Source organism: Schistocerca piceifrons, chromosome 2, assembly GCF_021461385.2.
Source record: "Schistocerca piceifrons isolate TAMUIC-IGC-003096 chromosome 2, iqSchPice1.1, whole genome shotgun sequence".
NCBI classification, from domain to species: Eukaryota; Metazoa; Arthropoda; class Insecta; order Orthoptera; family Acrididae; genus Schistocerca; species Schistocerca piceifrons.
In genome coordinates, this window is record NC_060139.1 from 472,554,981 (window position 1) to 472,576,444 (window position 21,464).

The 21,464-nt window shown below is 41.7% G+C and overlaps 1 protein-coding gene across 2 annotated transcripts in view; it reads right to left on the reverse strand.

Moving 5' to 3' along the window:
• LOC124776893 (probable enoyl-CoA hydratase, mitochondrial) overlaps positions 1-21,464 on the reverse strand; it is an 83,732-nt gene that overhangs the window by 13,925 nt on the left and 48,343 nt on the right. For both annotated transcript variants that reach the window (XM_047252080.1, XM_047252079.1), the window contains exon 5: positions 12,812-12,931. In XM_047252080.1, the coding sequence (XP_047108036.1) occupies positions 12,812-12,931 (120 nt within the window). The remainder of the gene's footprint in view (positions 1-12,811; positions 12,932-21,464) is intronic.

Consider the following 21,464-nt stretch of genomic DNA (forward strand, 5'->3'; position numbering starts at 1 on the left):
ATCACAACACTAGAAGGAATGATTTACCTATTTGTACATTTGTTGGAGGGGAGAGGGGGAGAGGGGCTTTAGAGTATCAAATTCAATTAAAAAGGAATTCTGAAGGTTGTTTTTCAACGGGTACTATAACTTGTTTTGACACATTCCAACAAGAGGCACAGAAAGCATCTGCAAAAAAAATGTCTGATATCTGCTGCTATGAAAAATTTACAAAAGCTATGTAAACACATAACACAAGACCCAGCTAAAACTTTTTGGGCGCCTGTCAATATTGTGGATGCAGAGAGGTACTTCTCAACGTATAATATACACTCCTGGAAATGGAAAAAAGAACACATTGACACCGGTGTGTCAGACCCACCATACTTGCTCCGGACACTGCGAGAGGGCTGTACAAGCAATGATCACACGCACGGCACAGCGGACACATCAGGAACCGCAGTGTTGGCCGTCGAATGGCGCTAGCTGCGCAGCATTTGTGCACTGCCGCCGTCAGTGTCAGCCAGTTTGCCGTGGCATACGGAGCTCCATCGCAGTCTTTTACACTGGTAGCATGCCGCGACAGCGTGGACGTGAACCGTATGTGCAGTTGACGGACTTTGAGCGAGGGCGTATAGTGGGCATGCGGGAGGCCGGGTGGACGTACCGCCGAATTGCTCAACACGTGGGGCGTGAGGTCTCCACAGTACATCGATGTTGTCGCCAGTGGTCGGTGGAAGGTGCACGTGCCCGTCGACCTGGGACGGGACCGCAGCGACTCACGGATGCACGCCAAGACCGTAGGATCCTACGCAGTGCTGTAGGGGACCGCACCGCCACTTCCCAGCAAATTAGGGACACTGTTGCTCCTGGGGTATCGGCGAGGACCATTCGCAACCGTCTTCATGAAGCTGGGCTACGGTCCCGCACACCGTTAGGCCGTCTTCCGCTCACGCCCCAACATCGTGCAGCCCGCCTCCAGTGGTGTCGCGACAGGCGTGAATGGAGGGACGAATGGAGACGTGTCGTCTTCAGCGATGAGAGTCGCTTCTGCCTTGGTGCCAATGATGGTCGTATGCGTGTTTGGCGCCGTGCAGGTGAGCGCCACAATCGGGACTGCATACGACCAAGGCACACAGGGCCAACACCCGGCATCATGGTGTGGGGAGCGATCTCCTATACTGGCCGTACACCACTGGTGATCGGCGAAGGGACACTGAATAGTGCACGGTACATCCAAACCGTCGTCGAACCCATCTTTCTACCATTCCTAGACCGGCAAGGGAACTTGCTGTTCCAACAGGACAATGCACGTCCGCATGTATCCCGTGCCACCCAACATGCTTTAGAAGGTGTAAGTCAACTACCCTGGCCAGCAAGATGTCCGGATCTGTCCCCCATTGAGCATGTTTGGGACTGGATGAAGCGTCATCTCACGCGGTCTGCACGTCCAGCACGAACGCTGGTCCAACTGAGGCGCCAGGTGGAAATGGCATGGCAAGGCGTTCCACAGGACTACATCCAGCATCTCTACGATCATCTCCATGGGAGAATAGCAGCCTGCATTGCTGCGAAAGGTGGATATACACTGTACTAGTGCCGACATTGTGCATGCTCTGTTGCCTGTGTCTATGTGCCTGTGGTTCTGTCAGTGTGATCATGTGATGTATCTGACCCCAGGAATGTGTCAATAAAGTTTCCCCTTCCTGGGACAATGAATTCACGGTGTTATTATTTCAATTTCCAGGAGTGTAGTTAGAAGTGACAGGAGGTGGTCAATGAAGCCAGACACTATTGAGACAACTTCAATGACTGTATTCAATAGATAAACATTTGTATATAAACCTATAATGCATGTTAATTTGAAAAGAAACTAACATTATGGTGTTGTGTTAAAGAAATAATCAGTTTTTTTTACTGAAGAGTGAAATAGGAAATAATCAAACTGCGCACACGCGCGCGCGCGCGCACACACACACACACACACACACACACACACACACACACACACACACACACAGGGTGAAGAAAAATTCACACACACTGACTTTGACTTTGCAGCACAATTCCTCACATACCAGCAATACAAAACTTTGTGTCACAAAATTGTCCTGTGTGTATTTCTGGTAGTAAATGTCTATTAAAGATTGGAAATCCGACAACACTGTAATCATATGAATGGTAACTACATCTGTGCAGTTGGTGCAGTGGATAGCATTTTGGGTTAGCATGCACAAAGTCGAGAGCTTGATTCTGGGTTGAGGTGTATTTGTTTTTATTTGCTAATTTCATTATACACCAATTCTTAAGCCACACTTATCCAACATTTACATAGCACAGTCTTTTGTAATGGTGAACATAAGAAAACCATGGTCAGACAAGTCAGAAATAGATAGTTGAAACAAATGACCTGTCATAGTACAGAGTAACTACAAAAACAATATCAATCAACAGCTAGTCACTTATACTAGATGCAGTACATCAGCTCAGCCAATGGCCTTGCTGCAGTGGTAACACCAGTTCCCGTCATATCACTGAAGTTAAGAACTGTCAAGTTTGACTAGCACTTGGATGGGTCACCGCCCAGGTCTGTCAAGTCGTGTGGGCAAGTGGGGTGCACTTGGCCCTTGTGAGACCAATTGAGGAGCTACTTCACTGAGAAGTAGCGGCACCGGTCATGAAAACTGACAATGGCCAAGAGCTGTGTGCTGACCACATGTCCCTCCGTATCCACATTCGATGATGTGTAAGGGCTGAGGATAACACAGCAGCTGGTCGGCACCTTTGGGCCTTCAAGGCGTGTTCAGATGGTGTTTTGTTCTTCTTCTTCTTCTTCTTCTTCTTCTTCTTCTTCTTCGTGCATCTGCTCAGATGTAACACATTAGCAACCAGTGACAATAATAATGTCAATATTAATTACTTCATGACTTTACAAAAGAATACATTATCCTTTGAGCAGATGCTCAAAGTGACCTCCTGCAGGTCCGAAATAGTGCGACCCGCTGCATGACTAAACACTGTGTGACTCACTGGGCCATACAGCTCAATACTTTTTGCGACATTGCTGCATCCACAGATAGAAGAGCAGCATGAACATGCACTATTAATTCTTCCACACAGTGGTGGAGTAAAATACACATGCTCCTTAAAGTATACCCACAGGAAGAAATCCATGGGATTTAGGTCAGGTGAATGCAGAGGCCATCAACTGGACCTCATCATTCATGCCATTTCCCTGGAAATGTTCTGTCTAAATACCGTCGCACATTAATTCCAAAGTTTAGAGATGCACCATAATGTTGGAACCGTAATCTCTGCCAAACATGAAGTGGAACATCTTTCAAAGTGTCAGGCAAATAGATTGAGAGGAACACCTTTGTGCAGTCACCCAGTCTGGCAACAAGCAGGAACCAAAACTACTACCTCCCAATATTCTGGCCCAGATACGGACGCCAATATTAACTTGATATCCACGGTCATGGGTAACAGGCAGGTTAATGTCACACCAATGGTGGACATTGAGCATACTGAAGACACCCTCAGAAGTGAATAGTGCTTCATTTGACCATATTACAATGTTTATGAAGTTTTTGGTGGGTTCCTGTTGGTGGAACCCTTCACAGAATTGCATCCAGAGATGGCAGTCTACAGGATCCAGTTGTTGTGTTAAAGAATTATGATAGGGGTGCAGCCCATGTCTGTGCAGCACGTCAATGAGCATGCGATGTGAGTCATGCAGCTCTGTTGCTACACTATGTGTATGTTGCTGGGGTTCCTGGTGTATGACCTCCAGAATAGCTTTCACAGTAGATGGAGCATGACGAGGCCAAATAAACAATCTCTGTCACGTGAAGGTGGAAGAAGAAAACTGGTCTCCTGAAGGCAAAGCTCGAGACAACAAACCACATTTTTATCTGGATGACATAAACCAGGATACCTAGGAGCATATTCACAAACAGCAACACTATCCCATTTATTGGACGCACCAAGGACCAGAACCATATCCACATATTTATCGTTTGTGTGTGCTGTACAAGAAACTATGATGTGTGTATGAATGTACATGGAGTTAGTCATGGCCACATTATTCTGCTAGCAACTAGTCACTGTCTGGTGACTAGCACATATTGTATAAACATGTGCTGAGTTACAGTGGGCTGTTCCACCTTCCGCATGTCACCACTATTACAGGTTTTGTTCTTCACAATTCAGCCCGACACTGCTAATTGTGAAATGTTCATTTTCAGATTACACTTTTTCCCGCATGATAATGGACATGATGTTTCAATATTTCCATCAATAATAATAATAATAATAATAATAATAATAATAATTAGTAGTAGTAACACGTGGAGATACAGCATGTGCTTATCAGACTCAATGTTTAAAGTCATAATTAGTGGTTCCAAGGTGATAACACATACAAACGATAATAGAGTTTGGAAATTATTTGCCATACATGTTGCCAGCCCTAATGGGATGTAAGGCCCTAACGAAATTTAATGGACCTGAACTCGGCAAGAATAATAGTTGGCACTAATAGACGGAACTATGGAGGGAGGGTGCACGGAAACAAATTTTGAATCTATTACATGCAGTGGTGCTCATTAGTGCTCACTAGTGACAGTGGGGTAGCAACGTTTGGTGCCGAATCACTGGTACCCATATTGTAGGTCCCTATTTTTATCAGGGAACATTAACAGGACAGTGATATGCATAATTCCTGCAAGACACACTACCCCTTCTCATAGACTGGATTGGAAACACATCAATGTGGTTCCAGAGTGACATGCACTGCATGCATTGTGTAGCTGGAGGCAGCCCGAACACATAGGGCTCATCACATCTTTCATGCGACCCCAGTGTCAATGGAAAGCTTCAGTTTAAAACAAAATTATGTTTAAAGCAGAATTTAATGTCTACATTCAACACAGCAGTCCCAGATTAGTGTGATATTTGTCTTATTGATATATATTAACAGGGACAAAAATCCAGGAATAACCAGTAGTGACAGCACATGCCTGGCCTGCATTGACTGCTACTGCCCAGCATCTAGGGCTATCGAGTTGCTGTTTGATTGCTGTATATTCTTAATGTTTTAGTGTTGTTATTAATACATACTGATAAATTTAATATTGCGGTAGACTAATCTGGGACCATTCTAATAAATGGGCACATAATATTCTACTTTTAAAATTGTTTCGTTTGCAATGGGAAACAAACCTATGCTTTCTGTCGACACTGAGCGTTGCATGAAGGACGTGATGAGCACTATTTTTTTGGACTGAATCCATGTACACTATGCAAAAATGAAATCTCAAATATCTACTGAAACATCACAGAAAAATACACCTGATGACTATATATATCAGCCTTCTATTCAACAAATGCACCCCAAAACACACACACACACACACACACACACACACACACCCCCCAATCTCCCCACACCCTCTACTTCTCTGTCCCCTCCTCTCCTTTGCTGCTCCCCCTCCCCCACCTGTAACTTCCTAACTGCACCTAGCTGCACTACCCTGTCTCTATTATGTTCCTGCATGCTCCCACAAGCAAGATTTTACAATCCCCCACTCCTACCTATCCCCCCCCCCCTCCCCGTCTCAGTCTCAGCCCCATCAGCCAGACTGCTCCCATTATGCACAGTTACTTGCAGTTTGGCCTCTGTGTCAGTAGACACAAGTAGGGCAAAACGAGAGCACTCACCCAGTCCAAGTTGTGATACGATCCGTTCCAAGGGGCTGAATGGCACATGGGGAAATGTGTTGTGAATGAAGCCACAGGGATACTGGACAACCTCCCTGAGTCATAAGACTTGCAGTGGCATGGGGCTTTGGTGGCATCAACCTAATATTCCCAAATTCTCGCAGGACGAAAATGCAGAACACAGAAACTAATTTAAAGAATGAGGGATTTGATGAAACCTCAGATACCAAAACATGAGGTGCTGAATCAATGGAAACTGTTCCCCCCACTGGAATGGAGATGGAACAGTCTCAAGAAGATTGAGATCAAAGTCTTATCTAGGGCACAGAGGAGGAAACTTCTAATTAAAAAAAAAAAAAAAAACCACAGAAAATGAAGGTAAAGAATGGCTTCCAAAGAACAGACAGAGATAATTAAAAAGCCCTCAAGACATCCAAGAAAAGACTACATCTGACCAAAGGGGGGGTAAACAGACCCCTCTCACTTCCAAGACATAGAATAAGAGAATAGTAGAAGAGCCTTTACTCCCAGCTACCAGGATAACTAATCCCAGAGAAAGCTGAGGTAGGAAACAGGGAAACAAAGCTATACAGATAGAACCGCTGTGTCTGCTTTTGGGTAAAGGCTCTCTGAGAAACAACTGGAGAAGAGGCAAGTAAGGGCCTCAAATTCAGGATGGTTTATTTGGAGAAAGGTCCTTTAATCTTTGTATGTGAGGGGATACAAACAGTAGACTGGTTGAAGGAAACCATACCCAAAATACCTCTGTGGGAGGAGGTGAAGTGGCTCATCAAGACAGCACAGGAGCTCTTCAAGACTGCTAAAATATCAATCTAACTACTTAAGGATGTTCCTCCAGACTGTCTGAGAAAGTGTAGGTGCAGAACCAGAAAGTTTCAACAGATGACTAGAGGATAATTTACCAGAAGGTTGGATATGAAAGCCAAATCCTTGTGGTGGAAGTTGGTGAGAAATCTCTGAAGGAAATGCAAGAGTAGGACCTAAAATTATACTTAGGGTTCTCACAGCATACTATTAGCAGGGTTAAGGATATCACGAGCAAACAGCTGTGGAAAGCTGGCGACAAAGTATTGCAGATAAACCTGCAACTCAGTATTGCAGCCTTGAGTTGCCTCCTGGAAAGACAGGAGGTGGATATGGTCCATGTCTAGGAACCCTGTTTATATAAAGGGAATGTATCAGGCCTTTGAGGAACTGGAGATTAACTGATTTATGCTAGAAATCTAAAAAGCACACAGTACATGCATTTATGCAAAAAACGGAATTTCATTCATGCCAATGGTGAACTTATGTTCCACAGACTTAGTGACAATCAAGATGAAATGTGTGAGCGAAAAAGGATTTGTATTGGTCTCACCTTACCTTTCTTACAAGGACAGGGCGTTTCCTTCCCAGAAAGTGACGAGTTGTATACAGTTGCTAGCAGCTGAATAAAAAACTGCTGGATGGCTATGATGACAATGCCCACAACCTGGTGGGGGGAAGCAACGACACCAACAGCAGAGGTGAGCAACCACTTGAATACATACTGGAGAACAATTTAGAGAGATGCTGAATATTGGTAAGAAACCCACCTTCAGGAGCAGAAAAAGAAAAGAAGTAACTCACATAACTTTAGGGTCCATCTTAATGGGTAGTCAAGTCAATGGGTAGTCAAGTTGCGATGGAGCCATCCTTATCTGATGATGTGTGCTTAAGTTTGGACTTGAAATGGGTGTTAAATATGTCATTGATTACACAAATAACAGGAAAACAGACACACTCATATACAGGGTGTATACATAGACAAGGAAAAAAAATTTCCGGATTTTTCCTGGATACCCTATTTAAAAAATATACTTTTTCCCGGGCGAAAATACACTTTTTCCGTGCCAAGTGACAGTAGGTTTTTCCTTCGGAATTGTAAAATTTATCTCTCCTTTGAATGGTTAACATTTTATACATGAATTTTATACATGAATTTGAATTGCACCAAACACAGCACATTAGTTTTCTGGAGTGCTGAAATCGAGATTGCGATGTCCTTTTGCAAACCAGTCATATCCCATGCCACGTGATCTCGCCAGCCGATGACTGCAGATATTCAGAGTGCAGGACACGTGTTATAGTCAGCCAGTAGCAAGATCACTGTTATGTAGCGCGAACACACAAAGAAGAATAGTTAATAGTTTACATTAATATACACAATATAGCTACAAGAAAAGCTACGCTTTCACATGTAATATTGATCTATTTTGCATGTATTATACCCCCTTTAAGATACATCGCACAAATGTGCCAGTAAATTTAAAATAATGACATAAATGTCTGGTCTTCCAGGCTCAAAATTCTTGTAAGTGGCTGGTCCTCAAAGTGTTCAGTTTTAAACACTCTGTGATTCAAGAAATTCATCCCACTTTCTCACACATAACATAATTCATCTTGCGTAAAAAGAAATTTACTTTGGAAGTAACGCTTTTTGAACCACCATTCACAACACTATCCCGAGACTGTTAGAAATAGATTCAATTGAGCAGTTGCCAGGGAGTGCCAGAAAACAGGCATTATTGCATGTGCGCAGCTGCAGTAGTGTAGGATGCCCACATGTTCGAATGTATAAAGCACTAAGAGAGCTTACATTACGCTGTACAAGGAACAGGACATCAGAGGATACTCTGAAAGCATCGGGATTTCGTAAACCACACTAAAATGCATAATTAGGTTTTAAGTGCACATTGGTTTTTTACAGATTCACAACGAAGTAGGTCCCATCTAATATTAAACTTTTCAGTGTGGTTTTAGGGATGTAAATTTTCTTGGAGTACCAGTACTTTACTACCTCATATTTGGTTCTTTATTGAGGCATAATGCCATACTTGGCAGAAGATGAAAACATGCACTCGAAATTCAGCATACGTTGCCAATACTGTGGAACGAAACACTTCGTTTCAAATAATTTGATTGCCCCAGTGGAAAGGTTAATAAAGCCAAATTTCTTTAGGAGAATGACAAAAATAACTTCATTGTTCTGCAAGGTGATTAATGCTTGACTGCTAATAATTTGGAAATAAAATAAAATCAGAAAACTGAAACTAATAATATTTTTGGCCTCTGTAACTATGTGAATGTATTATAATTCACTTGATAGGTCCCAGCCGCAGAAATCTATTTTGTTCTCATTTGACGTGGGAGCTGTAAACTACGAGGAAACAGCGAAATCACTTAACGCAAACAGGGGTCAGGTGGAGACTAATCCAATCCCCACTACAACTCAGAGAACTCTGCACATGCGCAAATCTGACACCTACGGCGTGCAAGAAAAAATTTTCTCATTAGCATCTGGCTGCTTGCTGCTTACTCCCGATATAACTTAACAGCCACACTTCAAGTAGCAGGAAGCAGGAGAAGGTACTGCTCATATGCGAGTCAACTGCGAATGCGAATGAGCCTGCTGACAACTGGTCAAATAGAAACTAATGTAAACAGTTATGACGTCACGCTCATAGAAAACAGTTAATCGTTACGAAACATTACAAAGTCTTTGCCCTAAGGTCTTTGACATATTTTTGCTGTTTGCAGACACTTGTGCATGCACGGCGTTTTGTTGTTGTAAATGGCGCATTTCCTTTGCCACTGAAGTTTTATTTTTTTTCTCTAGTTTATATTTTATTTCTGCAGTATCATTCTCCAGTAGCAGGATACAGTAACATTCTTTGCTAGAGAATCAATTCTTACCAGTCAAAATTACAAAAATTTAATTGAAAGCTGAAGCAATGAAATATTCCTGAAATTCCGAAAAATTCCCAGGTTTTTTCCCCAGTTTTCTCCCGGATGAAAAAATTCCCAAGTTTTTCCCGGTTTTCCTGGTTCGTATACACACTGATAGAGGAACGATCTAAACTCATGCTAACTTGAAGTTATCAATAGCAAATCCAGTAGATTTAGAGGAAATGGCAGATGAAGTGATGTCTGTCATCTTGATCTTGGACTTAGGAGTCCAATTACCAAGAAGTGCACAAACAGGAATGCACCTTGATGGAACAATAATTTAAATTGCCAAGGAAGCAGGTAAGAATTCTGTTCAACTTTGCAAGTAGGAAAGGCCAATGGGTAAAATATCAGGAAGCCCATGCCAAATATATACAAGCACAGCATATGAGACACTGAATGTGCTCTTCAAGACTCACTTCCCTCAATGCACTATTGCAGGTAATACAGACCAAGATTGTTGCAGTGATGTACTGGTTTACAAATGACCAACGAGAGAACTGTGAACCTGCCACAGAATGTTTTGACTTCAAGAAAATCCAGTCAGTGGTAGGAATGTTTCAAATCACAAGATCCAGATGGAATTCTGCCGTCCCTACCTTAACAAGCAGTACAGATATCAATCATACTCCTAAGCTGCTTGTTTAGAGTCAGGTTAGCAGCAGGAGTCATACCTAATGCTTGGAGGAGGTTGAAGTTTGTTTTCAATCTGAAGGCTAGGAGAACTGACTAAAGAGATATTCACTATCACATTGGGAACAGAGGATAATCTGCATAGGCATTATAAGGTGTATAGCACCAACATTCATTCAGACAGCTGAACAACTCTGAAATCTATCAGCCTCTGAATGAGATCAAAGATCATTGCAGAATGCCATGAAACTCTCTTGAGGCTAAGGGAAAGCAACAGAGTAGACATGCTGTGGGACCCTGATCACTCAGAAATAAGTGGTAATGAAGAAGCTGATAGGCTGACCAGGGCAGAGCAAATGACTTAATTTATTGTACTGGCACCTGTCTCAACCAACATTACAGTAACGGTAAAATCTAAACTATGAAGCTGGATTACGAGGCAGCACAAAGAATGTTGTTGGACTAAAATCCAAAGACAATGATGCCAAAATCATGTTTTAAGAAAAGTTCAGCAATCCTGGGCTTGAACAGGAGGCAGATTAAACTCCTAGTAGGACCGATAACTGCCCTTGGAAACTTCAGGTAACAACTGTGCATGATGAGTAAAGAGAAAGAAACCCCCAAATGCAAACTATGTGGTAGGGTGGATGAAACTGCACTACATTCAATATTCCAATGCAAAGCACTAGATGCCAAAAGGCACAAAATATTTGGATTGTTAAGTCCTAAAGAGATTGTGTCTAACAAAGACCTAGCAAAAGGTCTTCTACGATTACTCAAGGGTACTAGCCGCCTTTGCTAGAATGGATAAGCGAGATATCAGTTTCTTTGTGGGAAATGGGGGCAAAGCCAAGTGTTTTTTTGCCTCCCTGATTAAATCAGATAAATTAATTTATGCCAATTAAAGTTTCTGATACCTCTACCTTGCTGTCAACCATGGTTTCACATAGCATTAGTGTCACCAACATATTTATCAAATGGTTACGCTTAACAGAATTCACTATGCTATTTACATCTTCTGTGTACACACAGTACAATGAAATGATTGTGCACGATTCTACTGCCTTGCATCTGTCCTCTAGCCATTCATACTTAACCTGTTTGCACTTTGTTACCCTATTTTTTTTTTTAGGCAGTATTATGAAAAGGATAGATTGCTTCTCAGTATATAGCAGAATGGTTGAGTCGCAGACAGGCACAACAAAAAGACTACTAAACACGTAAGCTTTTGCCGCTCCCCCCCCCCCCCCCCCCTCTCTCTCTCTCTCTCTCTCTCTCTCTCTCTCTCTCTCGTGCACACACACACACACACACACACACACACACACACACACACACACACACACACACACAAACTGCTGTCTCTGCCTGCCTGGGCTAGACTCATTTTTTAGACATTTGTATTCCCTTTTGTCTACTTCATTGAAGCATTTTTGTACTTCTGCTTCCATTAATTTCAATTCTCCTGCTTTATCCAAGGACTTCTTCCTCTGCTGCCTATATTCAGTTTTTTGATAATTTTATGTTTGTAATTTAGGACCAAAACTACGGTGGTAGGCATTTTTCCCACTGTCCTTTTGTGAGCTTTTAGGGATTGTCATTACAAAAGCTTTGCAATTCCCTTGGTGATGCTTAACATCCATAGAAGCTGGCTCCCTGTACGCAGGATTTGACAATCTGGCAATTTCTAGTCATTCTGCCAGTGTACTGATGCACATCAAGTCACTGTAAATGAAGCAATGTTTTCCAACTTCACAGTAGCAATCTCATGACAAATAAAAACTGGCTGTTGTAACAGTTTTAATACTACTGGTACAGCATACTAACACAATATGACAGGCACATACAGAGGTGGTAAGACATATTTCTATGAGTGTAGTAAAGCAATTAAGTCAGTGCTAAGTATGCTTCCCACAATCCACAAAAAGAAATACCAAAAAATTGATAAGTATCTTCCTACATCTGAAAGAAAAACTACTTCTGTGCCAAGCATACTTCTAACTGGCCTTAAATGAAAGTTATTTGTTGGTATGTATACTTCCCATGGCCCCTGAAAGGTGGGAAAAAAATATTTCATGGCAATTAAAAGCTATATTTTGCAACAAACTACAGCTGGTGCAGCAAACTGCCACTAAATGCCAAGAGCATACAATATGGTACAACATATGTCTAAGCATATAGTAAAGAAATATAACTGGTGATAAGTATACTTCATCTGCCTATGAAAGAGTTAAACTAAGTGTTTAACATGGTTAAATTGTGCTCTGAGCAAAATTATACAAGGCAACTTCCCCCTTCATTCCTTTTCCATAGTCCATGTGCTACCATTTTTTCCTTATCTCCCTTTTCCTACTACCTATCTTAAGGCCGCAATTAAAAACTTCCATTTCCCTAAACTGTATGTAAAATGTAGCATTGATGCAAGCTACCCCAACTCTGCAAGGTCCATGGTTCATGGATGGTATCTATAGTTAATAAGAGTATATTTTATTTGCTGAAAATTTTTGTCTCTCCTTGGTCTAAGTGAGGAATACGGAGGTGATCACTCCTGCATTATATTTAAGGCAATAATTCTAATGTAGTCGTGAAAAATTAAATGTTGCATTGCATTTGCATCATTGCTGTACAAAAGTGACGACTCTGGCGGTGATTTTCCACTAAACGTAAACAGATAACTAGTAGAACTCAAAGAACTATTTATTTACTGTACCTCTGTTGACAGCCTCTTTGCACAGAGCCACTATCAATGGTGAGTGAGATGATATTTTCTCTGCTAACTTAATGGCTTCAGGTAGCAACTGATCAGTAGGAAACACTTTGCTGACCAACCCTAAAAGAGAAAGGTTTTGAAAGTCATTAATTTTTGAACCATACATAGATCTCTGTTAAGAGTGAATGACATCGTGAAGAATTCAGTCATTGGTAGTCCATAATCAAATGTTAAGTGTTATATCAATTGGTCATGAGTTAGCAGTACAAGATATGCAGCTGCCATTTCATGTGGCCATGTTGCAACCACAATCAAGTCCAATCTGAAAGCAGGGTCATCAACGAAGTAAAACATTAGGAACTAAAAGCACTTATTACGGGTACCAACATACAGCCAGAACAGAACTTCCTCATGGTTAGAGTATGCTGCTATTTACACAAACACTAAATACTCCAGAATATGGAGGAGAAAAAAAAATTGATTAACTTCTAGAAAGGGCAAATGTCTGCTGGTCATTTGATTTGAACTGACAACCTGCAGCACAGCAGCCAGTGATGTTAACCACTACTCCACCTTCTACACAGCATATCTCATGGCTATATAACTGAGGAAGTGGTAGTTCTTTCAAGACAGCAGATTTCCTGCTGAACTGAGATATGTAAGCATAATTAATAAGTGTAATGACAGTTTATTGTTAATACAGTGTACAGATTTAGTGTCTAATAACAGTTGCAATTTTGCTGATTTACACAGTCAACCTCGAGTGATTCTTATTTTTGATCATTTATAACCTACAGACGGTTAAACAATAAAAATATTAAGAATATTCTTCTGCAATATCGCATAGTTTGCCTTCACTAAACAATGTCATGCTCCAGCCTATAAATATTCACAGTGGTCATGTTTCGAATTGGAACAGTTCAGCCACACATGGAGCATACTCTCCTTCTGCATGTCAATACCAGACAACACACACTAGTGCTGTGACATCTGCAACAATCTGACGCCTGTGGTTCACTGTCATCGATCTGCCTCCATACAATCACAACTTGGTCACATCTGATTTTTCCAATATTTTCAAGGGCCTCACCTTGACATTGATGAAGCAGTACAAGCAGAGGTGAAGTTTTGGCTGCATCAATGAAGTCAAACATTCTACAGTGACAGTATCTCTCATTGGGAGAAATGTTTTTGTTACCGGGTAACTATCATGAGAAATAAATATGTAGACATGAAGAATAAAAGTGTAGAAAGTTAACACCATTTGTTTTATGTAAAAAGGTTTATGAGTTTTAACATAAATTTAGAGGCATTACTTTTCAGCACACACTCAAATATCCAAACTGGTGAGGCTTGAGCATGGGGTTAGATGGGCATGTACAGGTCACATTTTTACATTTTTCTTGTATATCCCAAAAACTGTAGCTTCTAGAAAAAAATGTTTCTCAGTAAAAAAGTTAACATTACAATTTCTACAAAAAAGGTGCTATTCATTTTTTCTCAAAGACTAATTGTTTCCACATAAGAAAAGTTGGAAAAGCCACATGTAATTGAAAATAGTGTTTTAATGATATAAAATTAACATTTATTGTTAAATGTAGTTTGTTAATAGCAAGTGTTAAAAGTGTGTACCACATCTAAGTGCAATCAAACCATATTAAGAAATAAATTGTGTTCTTGGGGTATAAAAGGGTGGAAAGGTGAGATTGCAGGTTATAAGCTTGAGGGAAGATAGGCTGCTGGGTTGTGGTCATTCTCTCTACACCACTATGCCACCGAAAGCAACTACAGGATGTTTCATGAAGTTATACAACCCTTCTGCAGCTTGATTTATGAATCATTCCGCACTGTGTTAATGCACTGCATGTCTGCAGACTGCATCACCAGTGATACATAAGGTAAGCTGCATAAGGGACAGTTTAATTTTGTGAAACATCCTGTAGTTGCTTTTTGTGTTGCAGTACAGTAGAGAGAATGGGAAATCATCTGCTTGATCTTAATTTTGCAGACCTTGGCAGGAGGGAACTCCATGGTCACAATCTGGTGAACTACCTTCCTAAAGATGCTTCCCTCCAGGCTCCCATCCCCAACACTCTGTTACACCCCCAGAACACATTTTATCCCTCAATACAGTTCTACTGCATGTACATGTGGTATGAACATTTATTCTTAACCCACATTATTAAAGAAAATACATTAATTTTATACCATTGCAACACTATTTTTAGTAATCTGCGACTTCCCGATCCCATGCAATATTGAAACTACTAGTTCTACAGAAGAAAAGGATTAGAACCTTTTTTTATTACGTAATTTTATCTAGTTTATATTTTGAAATGGGAAATATTTTCACTAGAAGCCACAGTTTTGGAGACAGTCAAGAGAAACCAAAAAAGTGACCTTGAAACCCTGCATCCTTAGGATTTTAATGTGTTATTAATTACACTTCCCCCTACCACGGTACAATAATTTGTAACTACACGAATTTTTTCCCCTAATGTTCCTTTGTTGACTGGGCTGCACGGCTCTAACAACATCCACATTCAACTCTACTGCCTCATACCACTGTTTCAAAAAGTGGAAAATCCAGAGTGAAGTAACAACGAAGTGGAAATGGTAGATTGCTGCTCATCACATAGAGGAGGCCTTGAGTCACACACAGGCACAATTTAAAAAAGATTGCTACATAATTAGCTGTTGGACCACATCCTCCATCACATGTAGGAAACCCCACACATCCACCCAAGCACAACTCAAACATACATGAACACTACTGTATCTGGGCACTAAGGCCCGACTGCAACTGCGTTTGGGGTAAACAGCAATCTTTGCTTGGGTGGGTAGTTGGGGGTAAGAATAGATATGAGACAGGAAATTGGGGGGGGGGGGGAGTTTGTTAGGGGTGTGGGAAGATGCTAGTGCTGCATGTAATTGCATGCAGAGATACGGTGGGGACAAGATATGGCTGCTAAGGACACAATCAGGACACTGTACTTGGGAGGAGGGGGAAAAGTGGGATGTACAGAATTGGAAGGTGCTGTATAGATGTACTGGCTGAATAGAAGGTATGTGTACTACTGGAGTGGGAGCAGGGAAAGGTATAAGCAGGGGCGGTACAGTAGTTAGCAGAGAATGAGCCCACAAGGGTTAGGAGAACAAAGGATATGTTGCAACAGAAGTTTCCATCTGCAAAATTCAGTAAAGGTGGTACTGGTGCGAAGAACCACGCAGTAGTGGGCTGTGAGGCAAAGTTTGAGCCTGTATTTTTTGCAGCAACACCAGCTTTTCTGAACTGTGCAGTTGGGAACACTCCCTGCAACATATCCTTTGTTCCCATAACCTTGCTGGCCTCAACCTCCACTAGTTCTAAACTCCACCTGCCTATCCCCTTCCCTGCTCGCACTTCAGAATTACAAATGCCTTCTATGCCACCAACACATTCCCGTAGTCCTTTCCAATTCTCTACTTCTCTCTTCTTCCCTTTCCCCTTTACCTGCTACCAGCACAGCCTCCGTATGCTGGACCTAGCAGCCCTATCCTGTCCCCACCATGTAGCTGTATGCTTCCACAAGCAGCACTAGCATATTTCCCCACCTCTTCACTGCTCCCATCCCCGGCACTTTGCTTCCGTCCCTCAACATGTCTTTATGTCTTTATACCCCTAATATCCACCACCAACAAGGATTGTTGCTTACCTCAGAGACAGTCACGGTTCAGCCTTAGCACGAGGAGATGACAGTGGCCATGTGTGTGAGAGTTGTGCGTTTTGTGTTAATGTGCAGGAGTTTTCTAATCTGATGAAGGACTATGTCTGATAGCTAATTATAATCAGTACCCTTTTTGTTATGGCTGACTGATGCAACACCTCCTATATAAGGTGAGTAGCAATCTACCCATTCCTATACATAAAAATGGGATAATATTTACACCATTCTTCCAAATATTACCTAAATAGAATTCCTTCACAGGATTTGTGCTAATCTACCTCATTTTAGTTGATAACATAATCTAACTGACATACAGGGTGATTCAAAAAGAATACCACAACTTTAAAAATGTGTATTTAATGAAAGAAACATAATATAACCTTCTGTTATACATCATTACAAAGAGTATTTAAAAAGGTTTTTTTTCACTCAAAAACAAGTTCAGAGATGTTCAATATGGACCCCTCCAGACACACGAGCAATATCAACCCGATACTCCAACTCTTTCCACACTCTCCGTAGCATATCAGACGTAACAGTTTGGATAGCTGCTGTTATTTCTCGTTTCAAATCATCAATGGTGGCTGGGAGAGGTGGCCGAAACACCATATCCTTAACATACCCCCATAAGAAAAAATCGCAGGGGGTAAGATCAGGGCTTCTTGGAGGCCAGTGATGACGTGCTCTGTCACGGGCTGCCTGGCGGCCGATCCATCGCCTCTGGTAGTTGACATTCAGGTAGTTACGGACAGATAAGTGCCAATGTGGTGGCGCTCCATCCTGCTGAAATATAAATTGTTGTGCTTCTTCTTCGAGCTGAGGGAACAGCCAATTCTCTAACATCTCCAGGTACTGTAGTCCAGTTACAGTAGCACCTTCGAAGAAAAAGGGAGCAAAAACTTTATTGGCTGAAATGGCGAACAAATGTACAACTAAATGAAACTTTATAGCTCCCTTAATTCGCCGACAGATAGTGCTTAGCTCTGCCTTTTGTCGTTGCAGAGTTTTAAATTCCTAAAGTTGTGGTATTCTTTTTGAATCACCCTGTACTTTTTCATTACTCTCTCAGTGTTTGAAAAGCGTTTTTAAACTTTAATTAAGAAGGTCTTACTATTTTTAGCAAAATTTAAGCAGTTTCATTATTAGGGTTTTATACAAACAAGGGAGTCTTTAAAGTGAAATAACTTAAAATTATTGCATATTTAATATGCCCAAACACACATTTGTTATACAGAAAACTTACTTTAAATCAGTATTAGTCATGGTTTTGGAAAACATTTACTATGGGACTCAAAATTTTTAGATCATAAGGCACTACGAATTTTTAGACAAAGTTCTTCTGTAAACTAAAAATTCATTTATAAAACTAACTATACAATAGCTATCAGATAAACAATTACTGTCTGAATAATACAAATTTAGGAAACATAGCCAGTTTACCAAGCCACTGATCTAAAGTAAAATGCAACTATGTTGCAGCTTAGGAAAAGAAAAAAAAATAGTATTTATTTACTGTAGGAGTGATACCAGAGAGAATGACGAAAGCAAGATTAATGTCCTAATGATGAGGTCACTTGAGGTGAAGCACAAACTTGGTTGAGAGGAAGAATATTAGCCATTTCCCTTTTAAAGACACCATCCCACCATTTATTATAAACTCTTTTGGGAAATCATGGAAAAACCTAAATCTGCATGGTCAGATGTGATTTCAGTCAGTGTCTTCCCTAAGATGGAGCAATACCAGAGCAAATGAAGATACTCCACATTGCTACGTTTCAAACACAAGGGATATTTTTTGTAGTGTCCACATACTATCTTCCTCCTCAATCTATTTATCATATGGAAAAATACGTTACCTACAAGAAGAAAACCATGAAGTTTGAACATAGGCACACTGGTTGGTTGGTTGATTCTTTTTTTTATGGTGGGGTGGAGGTGGGGCTCAAAGGGTAAGGGACCAAACAACAAGGTCTTCAGTCTCTAGATCCAAGAGAGGTGTGTCCAAAAGTAGAGACATTCACCAAGAATGTTCGCTGATCCAGTTGGGAGGCTTAACAGTAAAAGAGAGAAGGCTAAAAATTTAATGGACAATAATAAAAGCAAGATGAAGGAAATATAGAAATCATTAAGTGGGCATCCCTGGGGCTCTGTATGCTACAGGAAACATCTGTCCCACCCGTGATCCATTACAGTCAAGCCAGAGCACCCACTATTCAACAGAATGCGGCACCTAGAATAGAAAATAGGGTGTTGCAGAAAGGAAGCAAATAAAACCTAAAAGTGATTAAAATAGAGTAAAAGAGGGATGAAAGAGTAGCCTGGCCATGGAAAAGGGTTGGAGAACCCCCGAGACCTAACACACAGTGGGAGATTCCTCATCCCCAATCACTCTGCCTCTGCTCCAGAGGTAGATTAAAACTTTAGAACAGAAAATAAGAACCACTTTCACTGAGAAAACAGAACCATGTCAGCCATATGTGAATCATCTGGCAATGTTAGAGCCAATGAGTCAAGAAGTCCATATTTAGCATGGAGAGTCAAAAGGAGGGGGCATTCTACCAAGATACAAGCTACTGCCTGTAAAGGCTCCACAGCCAAAATGTGGGCGTGGCTGGTTACACAAAATAAAACTGTGGGTTAACTTGGTATGAGCAATGTGGAAACAACATAGGACTTTGGATTCCTTCTGGGAGAAGCAGAGGAAGAAGACCATGCTGCAGCAGCCTCCTTGATTGTGCTGAGTTTATTAGATGGGGCAGGAGCCCACCAGATATCATTCCATTTCCAAGCGAGCAGAGCCCATTTGCACCTGCAAATCTGCATCTTGGATCAGCAATGTAAACAGGGAGCAAGTAAGTTCTCCTCTAGCCCTACACTTGGCCAATTCTCTCCCCGGGATACCCCCAAGTTGGGACCCACAGAGACAGAACTGTGCAAGCAGCATGATGAACATCAGTGAGAAGGTCATGAATATCAGAGCTCAAAGGGTGGCAAGAATAGCACCAATCAATAGTTTCGATGCTGGTCACTGAGTCTGTATTTATTAAAACATGCTCAAGGGAGCCCCGATTATTAAAATGGAGGGCTCTGCTAATGACTGTAGGCTCTGCTGTAAGCACACTACTTGTTCCTGGCAGTGAATGGCATTCCATACCAACATGAGATATATAAGCATATCCTGTCTGATTCAGTTTTAGAACCATTGTGTAAAAATGGTAGCTATCTGGAACTGTATGTAACAAACACCGAAAGAACATGGACACGATAGACTTTAGCCCCTTGGAAGAGATCAGTCCTAATCCATGGCCTGGGCACCATCCAAGAGGCAATGCTTTAGAGAATATGTGAAGCAGAGCCCAGGGAGAAGAGCTAGAGCTCTTGGTAGAGGGAAGCGTGGAGTTTTCCAACTGGTACTCCAAACCAAGGGCAGGTATCAGGACAACGACCTCCTTCACGTGCAAAGAGAATGCAACACAAGGAATCATCAGGGAATTATTGCATAGGAGACCAAGAGCTGGTAGTGTTCAACCTGAAAGGGAAGATCCCCTGCTTTGGCAAGAAGACTGTATGTAGGACTAGTCCAAAAGACACCAGCAGACAGACGCTTGCCAGATGGTGGACTGGGTATAACAGTTTCAAAGCTGATGGGGCCACAAAGTCAAACCTGGCAACCATAATCCAGTCAGGATAAAACAAGGACCCAGTAAATAGTGATAAGAGTAGCATGATCCACACCCCAAGATGTGTGGCCAAGAAAGCAGAGAGTGTTTTGCTTCTGAATGCAGCTAGCCTTCAAGTGACGAATACAGGGCAGCCAAGTCAGTTTTTTAATAAAAAGGAGGCCCAAGAAATGGGACTGTGCTATAATGTCCAGGTGCTGGGTATCTAAGTAGAGCTTTGTGTCAGGGCAGACTGTGGTTCATGGGAAAAAAATGCATGACCTACATTTTTGTACTAGAGAACTGAAAACTAGAGGAAAGAGCTGTACAGAGGCCCGCACAATGGCAACTTGGAGCAGGCATTCAGCAGAGGCTACCAAGGGGGAGCAGTACCAAAGGCAAAAATTGTCAACATACGATGCAAAGGTGGCCAGCAATCTACCACAGGTCACTAGGCCATGTATTGTGATGAGGAAGTGACATTCAATACAGAACCCTATGTGATGTCATTCTCTTGGACTCATGGGCAGCAAAGTCAAATGCCAACTCTAATCCATAACAACTGGTGGGAGAAAAACTGACGAATTAAAATCTGCAGGCGACCCTGAAAGCCCTAGTCATGGAGGGTAAAAGTCACCTCATCTTTGTTTTTATATATAATTTTTCCCACGTGGAATGTTTCCCTCATATGCTGCTTTTAACCTAAGCAGATGGTTCGTTGTCACTTGTCCAGCCAAGAAACCACACTGATAAGAGGGACAAAAGGCCATAAGATTTGAGAACCCAACATACTCTGCAAGCAACCATTCTTTCAAGCAGCTTACAGAGTATGTAGGCCAGGCTAATCAGCTGGTAACTGTCAAGGGACATTGAGTTCTTACCTCACTTAAGGATTGGGAAACATATGCTATCTAAACATTGTGAGGAGAAGGCAACTTTGAGCCAAATACATGTGAAGATCCTATGGAGGTGTCGCCTTTGCGGAATATTCTGGTGCCGGATAATCTGATTGTGAATTGAATCAGGGCCTGGGGTAATGTCATGGGATGAGGCACGAGCCTGAGGTAGTTCCCAGTCAGTGAAGGGTTCATTATAGGATTCATCTTGGTGGGGAGTGAAACATAAGGGGACGTCTTCAACTTGTTGCTTCTGCAGTAGAAAGGTAGCCAGATAGGAAGAGAACAGCAGTGCTGACACAAAGTGGGTCATGAGATGTTCTGCAAGAACCAATAAATTGGTACAAAGACCACCTTGTAGGACACGACCTGGCATAGTTGTTGACTACTG